The 8,576-nt window shown below is 39.3% G+C and overlaps 1 protein-coding gene across 1 annotated transcript; it reads right to left on the bottom strand.

The window, feature by feature from the left end:
- Positions 1-244: 244 nt before the first annotated feature.
- On the bottom strand, positions 245-1,857 carry LOC124190232. The gene is made up of 3 exons (XM_046582811.1): positions 885-1,857; positions 576-819; positions 245-517 (listed from the first exon to the last, which is right to left on the bottom strand). Exons 1-3 carry the CDS (start codon positions 1,280-1,282, stop codon positions 323-325), a joined length of 837 nt encoding a protein of 278 aa, XP_046438767.1. The 5' UTR covers positions 1,283-1,857; the 3' UTR covers positions 245-322.
- Positions 1,858-8,576: the final 6,719 nt, after the last annotated feature.

Genomic DNA, 8,576 nt, shown 5'->3' with positions numbered 1-8,576 from the left:
GAAGAGAACGCAGAGTATTCGGATGAGGTAAGGGCAGGATACCACTTCTGGAAAGATGGTCGTAAACTTTAGAGCTTTCGATTCTAAGAGTTAAGCATTCCAGTAACCAATTTTCTTCGTAACGCATCGACTTCTTATTTTTTACTTTGGCCTTGGCCATAATGGTGTTAACGGTCATCCTTGCCTGTAATAAAGATGTGTTGTTATTATAGGGTAAAAGGCGTAATACAATAATACGTGGGTATCGGTGCAAACACTACTGTATTTGTGATTAAATAGTGCGCTCTACAATACTTTTTGTTAAATATTCACGAATAAATTTTTAGAATAGTCGGGGGTGTGGTCTTTTAGTTTGTAAAGAGAAAACAATTACTTTTTCAAATCCTATGTGCGAATTACTTGAGTCAATAAGATTTGCATGTACCTCAGGGCTAAGCTTATTAAGATAGTTTCGAATGGCCTGCTGCTCTATCATGGCGACTTTCTCTCTGCGAAACTTAACTTTTTCAGCGTATTCTTTAAAAAAAGAAAACGATAATCTTTGGTCATACATTCACGTCACATAAAAAAAATACCTGTAACTTTAATCGCTGTCGAGAAATTTTTTGTTTTTGAAGAAACATTTGTTGGCGTTGTCTCTTAAGTTTCAACTTGATTTCCGTCGGTGATAGATAGCAGTAGTTCTCCTTTGAAACTTTCTTCGAATTATTCTTCATTTGTTTGGCTCTTAGGGCTTCTCTTCTAATTCGTTGGTTTAAGGTTTTCCGGAAGTCATTGCAAGATCTACAGGCTTCTTTGTTGTCCTCCAGATAAAGGCACCTGTAATAAAGTAAAGATTGAAAATTATAAAACTTCATAAAGGCCTAACTTATAACAGAAATTACTTTTTAGAACGCCATGTTCCATCACTAAAGATTCCGGTTTTCATAGCGCCAACTTGTCTATACTTCAAATCAGGCAATCCGGGGCACTGCCTTTGGTTTTCGAACTCAGAATAAAGTTGGAGTAACTGCACTTTGTTACTGAAAGTAGACGGGTTGTTTCCACCAACATACATGTTGGACATGAAATAACGAGTAAATGTTTGACTGTCAAAGTCGATTGATACCGACTTAGTAACTACTGGCACAGCGTCCAACATCACCAATTTACACAGGATTTGTTTGTCTCTGTGTGGACGATTTCGCGAAGCGTCAAGAAACTCAATCCACTCGGGCAAAGGCTCAACAAAAGGAGAGTCAGATATGCACTCAGCACAACATGAACCGGAATCGTTTTCCATTTGCACCCTTTGCGAGACGTCATCTTCGGCTACACGGTTGTCGTCACTACACGACGTAGATGACAAAGACGAATGGTCCAGGTCTATGGCAAGTGACGGCCCGTCAACGCCGTCCGAATGAAAAGAAGTGGGTGTTGGTGAAGCTTCGTTTAATTTAGCAGGCAAAGATGGTTGTGCGTCATCGTAGTCAGCGTGAAGAGAATTAGGTGGCGATGAAGACTCGATTAGCTCACTAAGCGAAAGTTGCGTCGCGGAATCGCCGTCCGAATAAACTGATAAATTAGGTGACGATGCTACTTTGTCTAGCTCAAGAAACGGTGGTGGTTCGTCATCGTCGTCAGATTGAAGTGAATAAGGTGACGATTAAGCCTCAATTAGCTCAAGCAAAGGTGGCTGTGTGTCATTTTCATCTTCTTTGATGGGAAAAGAATCCAAATGTATCTTGCACTTCTTTCCTCTGACGAGAGTCGACCTCCCTTTCCTCTTTGTGCCTTTTGTTATTGGTGGAACAGGTGTGGCGTTCACTGTGAATTTCTGTGCAAGTTCACCTTCTAGATAAAAGTAAAAGCATGAAAATGAGACAATCGCACTAACAACAATAAACACATTACCTGGCCACTGACTTGGAATCGCTTCAGTGAGTAACTTCTTTACATCTCTTCAACATCTCTTTACAACACCTACAAATGTTTCACAATAATCAAGTATTTCGTGAGGAAGAAAGTGTCTTTCACAAACATAACTCTTGTTATCTAATGGTCTATCTGAACGTGGAATGGCCGTCTTCCACATATTGAACAAATTGTCATCTTTTGGCACTGAAAACAATGAATACTTTTCTAAAATTATTTCATCTTTACGAGACTTGTATCCTGTACGACAATTTGGAATGAAACACGTTCGGCCCATAAAGAAATTCACTTCAGCCGATGTTGAAAATACAATAACACTTTGCCACAGTAGCTCACTTCTGCTAATGTTGAAAACACAAAAATAAAACTGCCCTACCACCGCAGAGCGCCGCTAAGCGGATTAGTTCCAGCCAGGCTTCAGCATGATATCAAACTCTCAAGCCGACGTTGTTTCTCCTGTCTTTCACTTCACGGTTGAACGAACGGAGAAAATGAGAAGTAATGAACAATGGCCAACTGTTGCTGGGTAAAAAGCGGCACAGGAGGCTAACTATTTGGGGCCACTAATACAATAGTCGTTCAAATGTCGCGGAAATCGAGTTTTTTGGTTGATCCGATTCGTCGGCTGTTGGACATTGATTATATTCTCAAAATTCATTACGTAAAGGTGGGTACAATTTCCAGAACAGCTTCAGGGAAATGGGAAAAATTTCGATGAAATTTTGACAGACATACGCAAATTGTTTTCAGATTTTATGTTTTGATTTTATTACCGAACGAAAAAGGTGACAGATTACAGGAAACTTTTTCGTTGAATGTGCAATTTCTCTCTAAGCTGCTGCGTGTACGATAATGCTATGGCTTCTCGCAACGTTTCTGATGGCCACTTGATTGCTGGTCGTCAACTTTCTCAGATGGCAATAATTTCTACTATTGAACGCCCCAATGAACTTCCACTTAGTATTATTTCTTTGTTTTGAAGTTGTTTTATAATTCATAATTAAGTAATTTAATTTTCCTCTCTTGATTCTGCCATTTTTTTCTGGCTGATGTGATGATACTTTCAATCGTCCATCGTTTAATTTTGTTGATTTTTGTAGGCCCACTATTTTATAGTGGATCTAAAGCTACTTTAAGTCGTTCAATGGAAGGTTCAGAAAAGGCTGATGTCCATCAAACAAAATTATTACTAACGGTAGTAAGCATGATCTATCGATGATTGCCTCATCTACAGTTGCTCAACCAAAAGCAGAAGTTGTCCACCGTTTTAGCACCCACTTTTTAATCGTAAGGACATCTCATGTTTTCTTAAATTAGAAATAATTTGACAATTCCATTTATTACTTTTTGTGGCTCAGTTTTTTAACTATAGGATTTGACGATATGCCTACTGCCAATCGTTTATTTCAGAGTTTAGATGAGGCCCCTTCCCATAAAACTATATCTTCTACTGATGCTATCAAACTTGGTTCTTCAGGATATGTGTTAACAGGAATTACTCAACCTACAGCACAAATTTAACCGTACCATTTTTCTGTTTCATTCTTAAAATGAGCTTTGGTTAGGTTCGTTTTCTTTTCTAGCGGATGTTGGGAGCGTTCGGTGCGTGGTTCCAACGAGAACTCTTTTTATGGTCGTTTAGCTGCTATGAAACGTGGTTCGTCAGAATATGCATCACTATAACGTACTCAAACTAAAATATTAATAGACCCTTACCGACGCCTACTTGGTAAAGATGCCTAATTTCAATTACAGTTTTCTTATTCGTCATTTAAAATTTTTTTAGAACGTTGTCTTGAAACGCTTGTGGTAGCGACACGAGTTCAAGTCCCACCACCTATGGCTGTCGAATCTCCTACGATGCCCATTTTAAGGCTGCTTGATAAATATGGAAATTATCAGATGTTGGTAGAACATTCCTCGGATTCAGATCGCATGCTCAACTTATTTCTACTCTAACCACAATTTTTTATTGTTTATTTTAGATGAGCTAATTTAATCCCTGAAAAAAGAACTCAACCGGGAAGGCGCTTCAGAAGAAAAAAAGTAAAGGCGGTTCATTCAAAAATTAGACCAACCGAATCACTCTCTTTTGTACGTGCCAAGATGGCAAAGGATTTTTCAGGTAGTGTAATGATCAAGCCAAATATGTGTGCACAACCGGGCTCAGAATCAATTTTTTTCACAATCACCGAATCACACAAAAAATTACGATGAAGCCAACAGATTTTTCTTAAGTAATGTTCCTTTTTTAAATAATTTCATTTATTTCCCTTATTTTAGTTACTTCTTTCATTACAGCACTGGTCAGAGGAAAATGGAATAAACTAAGTGATGGCACTTGCAAAAAAAATGTGATCTGGGAAAATATCGGGGAGGAAATGAACACAAATGGTTATAAAACAAGAGCAGACGATAAGCCGAGCAGACAATAAGCCCGGTATCATTTGCTCACAGAAATAGAGCAATATGTTGAAGATGTACACTACTTGTCGAAAAAAGTGGATCAGGGGCAGATGTCTTAGATTTGAAACCCAAAATTTTTTATGAAATTCAGGAGATTTTAGGTATTTTTTTTTTATAAATTGGGCGCACCTCGGATTCCGAGTGTAGCCCAGTGTATTGCACGCCGATGGAGATATACAGTATTTACAAGTGAAAGGTTATGTGTACAAGCGAATAAAAACAGACAAAAAATAACCGTGGGGAAACTGGGCCTACCGCCAGCTCTAGTGCGGGCCTCGAGGGGGGACCCTGTGTCGCCATTTGATGAGACCTGCCCGGCTTGGTTGAACCTGCTGGCCGCCAGCTGGCGACCGCCGGTGTAGCTACTGACAGACACAGGAGCCCTCTTGGCAGTTCCTAGAGTGCGGCCTATTGGACAAGTTAGTGGGAGGGGGGGGGGGCATGGGCGAAGAGAAAGAAAATAAAACGAAACGGAAAGAGAAAAAAGCCTAACCACAGCAGGGTTGCCAAACCAAAACAAAAAAGACGACAGACGCGATAGCGAGCGGCCTCATCCAGAAACGACAGACTCGTTTGGGGAGAGGGTAGGCCAGGCGCCTAGTCATGACAGTGCAGCCGATAGCCTGGGGCCAGAACGATATCATGGATATCGTGGCCAGGCAGCAGCACCTTAAGTAAAACAAGACCCGGAATAATGGCTAAAAGACTCTAGGCCTGTTTTAAAACGAGCCGTTTGGATTTTGTGATGAAAACGACCAGGGCATGCCAGAGAGGAATACATGTGGGAAACGTAGACGTAACGTAACGTAGCGTTGGGGGCCAGCGGGGATCGTTTGCAGAGGTTGTGAGAAATAGGGATTGACGCAACTGGGAGAAATTTGGACAGTCAAATAAAAAATGAGAGATGGATTCGAAAGAATGGCCGCACGCACAGGCAGGGGAGGCAGAGAAGCCAAAGCGATGCTGATGGGAGTTGAGAGCGCAGTGACCGGACAGTAGCTGAAACGTCACTGCATTGGAGCGATGGCGCAGGAGCAAGGCAGCGGAGGTGACTTCTGGGAAAAACAGTCGAGTAGTAGCGCCATTGGGAGAGGAGGTCCACTCCTTGTTCCATACTTCAGTCAGGAAGGCAGAAAAAGCCTTAGCAGCGAGGGATTTTGATGGTAACGCCTCAGCGTTGGGATCACCGCTAGTGGGTCGGTCTTCCCAAAGCCTAGCTAAGACGCAGCCAGGAGAGGACGAGTGGCATGCAAGAAGGAGCAGACAAGACTGACCGGTATCACTTTTTTAGTAGTTTCATTGCAATAATAATGTAAATGTAAATTGTTGTTTATATGTAATATAAATGTAAATATTCTGACATCATTTACTGCAATTACAGGTACCGCTCAGAATGTACACCCACAATATGTGGGCGATTCAACAATGGATACTCAAAATCCCAAACGCATGGACATTGAAAGCAATTGCAAAAAGCTTAAAAAATTGGGTATTATAATTCTAATCCTAAAAAATTCTTGAGCAAGCATTGATAATCTATTCATTTATTGTAGAAAATCAGAAACTGTCTCATCCACATCTCATCACAGTGACAGCGAGTCTGTTGATAGAACCCATTTCTCTGATGATGAGTGTGACGAGGAGGATTACGATGAAAATCATGTGGATCCAAGATCCTAAAAGCGAAAAAGAAACCCTAAAGCGTCAAATGTCGACAAAATGATTCATTTGTTGACAGACATGGAGAAGAAACGAAAGGCAGAAAGACAACAAATGAGACTCTAAAACAGAAACGTCACGAACAGAATATAGATCAAACAAAGGACCTTCTCGAAATTTTACGAATGGCTGTGACACAACCTAAAATGAAGAGAAACAAGTAATTAACAAATGGAAGTGTGATAAATTTAAAAACAATGTTATTACATTAAAATCCATTTCATTACTATAGGGAAAACAAGGATTCCAATGGATATATAAAACATACGAAGGAAAGTAAGACAAACTTGAAGAAAAAGAAGAATAACACAAAGCATCTTCCCTAGCAAGATTTAGGCGATAAAACTACCACTGAATCTTCTAAGGAAGAAAAAGATAGTGTCATTTAAAAATAACTGCTGGAGAAGGATCGTAATGGTGCACAATCCTTACTGCCTTCTCGTCATCTCTTTTTAATGCAAAGCATAATTATGCTCAAATTATCTGTGTTATAACAATACGTGATGTAACACCTAACAAAGATTCTCGTTCCATTACTTCATTGATTTAAAGTGCTTTTGTGAAAGGTGTGGACACCTGAAATACAAATTAATCCGTTTCAGTCTTTTTGTTTATGACCATTTTATTGTTGACAGCCAATGAATGTATACAAATCAATTAACTCGGCGACGAGAAAATGCAGTAACATTTCCGGCATTCAATGAATTTCGGATTCTTTCACGTTTTTGTTTGCCCAATAATGTTGATGAATCGTGGTTTTCTCGTTGCTCATATTGGTTGGGATTTATATTGCAATGAAGGGGAATGTGATCGTAACTTTCACGATTAATGTCGCCTTTCTGAATGCAGATGTTATACAATACACATGATGCTACAACAATATTTACAGCTTTTTCTTTTTGGTATCGACATTTTGACATCTTCTGAATCTATTTTTTAATTCCCCACACGAATGCTCCACGACCATTCCGGAAGCTGACAATTTGAAATTGAAAGTTCTTTGAGAGCGAGTCAGTCCATTAGGACCTTTCTTATACGGAGATAGACACCACTGCTCGATTATAAAAGCCCAATCCACAATGATATGGAATCGCTGATGTGGATTGGACATTGAAGAACAACGATTTGATAACTTATTTTAAAGAGAACTGCGATGAAATACATAGCAATCGTGGGAACTGCCAGGAAATCCACTAAAAACGTAGGAAAAGTTTCCGTCATACAGAAAAACAGCCATGATGACAAAACTATGGAACTTTTTGTAGTTTCTATATGGTTTTTGGTCTGCCAAAGGAGGATTTAAAGGAATATGGCAACTGTCAATTGCCCCAACTACTCCAGGGAAGCCACATTTCCCCTTAACTTTGATGCAATATATGCCATTTCACTTTCAATAGGCCATTTGGTTAAACTTGATTGACATTCAAAAATAAACTGGCATACCCACGCTTTTGCATTCCATATGGAGGACTTGGTTTTGTCAAATTTGTCAGCCAGCAACCGAATCGCGCCTTGATTCCCGAGATACTGCAGTGTGATTAACGAAACTTCTGGGTTCGACATAGGTTCATAACCTCCATAATAGGTTGTTTCTGATCTGAAATTATTTTGCTCCATAAACCTTAACAGGTAATGAAACGTATCGACTAACTCTAAAAGGTCTCCAAAAGTCACAACTGGAGTATTCCATAATAAATCTTAGGTATCCAGTTTGTCTGGGGTGTGTTTCTTGAAAAATGCTTCCTAATGCAGCTCTCTTAATGTTTTCCTCCTCTTCGCGGACTCTTCTGATGAAGAACTTTGCCTACTTTCCGTTAACATTTTAGACACACAGGCATTAACTAACAATTTGTTTGCATCCATTTCACTTTGGAGATATCGCCTCAGGTGTAATACATAAAGATAAAAGAATGATAAGGATACAGCAAAATAGAAATTGAAACTAGGTGAAACTACCTTAAGAAGCAAGGCTGATCGAGAACAAAGAACGTAGTATGAATCATAGAACTGAAAACTACACAATTTCAACAGAGTCTATGACGAAGGGAACAATTACAGGATTAGTGTACATATTACAGTAAAACCAACCACTTATAGGAAGGATCCAACAATCCAATTAACAATACGCACAAACCCTCAAAGAAAAACCAGAGAAAATCGCAGAATGACTTGCGAATAAGAAAAATTGGAAAAAAATTAGTTTTAAGAAAAGAAAATAAGTGACAAAAGAAACTAACCTGATGCAATAAATATTAAATAAAGCAAATATTGAATAAAACTAAGATCTCCATGCAGCGTAAAAAGAAATCAGATTGACAGCACACACCAAACGAATTGAGAGAGTATCGCTGTCAGATTTAAGGAAAAATGCGTTTTACCAAATTGATGAAGTGGAGGGCGTGGCTTACATCTCAACATTAATTTTTGCGTTAACTAAAATCTGGACTTGGTTAGTCCAACTTCGACCAACTGAGTTG

This window comes from Daphnia pulex, chromosome 3 (genome assembly GCF_021134715.1).
Source record: "Daphnia pulex isolate KAP4 chromosome 3, ASM2113471v1".
In the NCBI taxonomy this organism is placed as follows: Eukaryota; Metazoa; Arthropoda; class Branchiopoda; order Diplostraca; family Daphniidae; genus Daphnia; species Daphnia pulex.
The sequence above is the reverse complement of the archived record's forward strand: the minus strand, read 5'-3'. Positions and strand labels throughout refer to the sequence as shown.

Excerpts from the sequence above, each read along its gene's own strand:
- LOC124190232 (XM_046582811.1), bottom strand. The coding sequence starts at position 1,282 with ATGGAAAACGATTCCGGTTCATGTTGTGCTGAGTGCATATCTGACTCT. Across the intron at positions 820-884 it reads GGAACATGGCGTTCTAAAAA|GTGCCTTTATCTGGAGGACA; the intron begins GTAATTTCTGTT and ends ACTTTATTACAG. Across the intron at positions 518-575 it reads GACAGCGATTAAAGTTACAG|GAATACGCTGAAAAAGTTAA; the intron begins GTATTTTTTTTA and ends TCTTTTTTTAAA.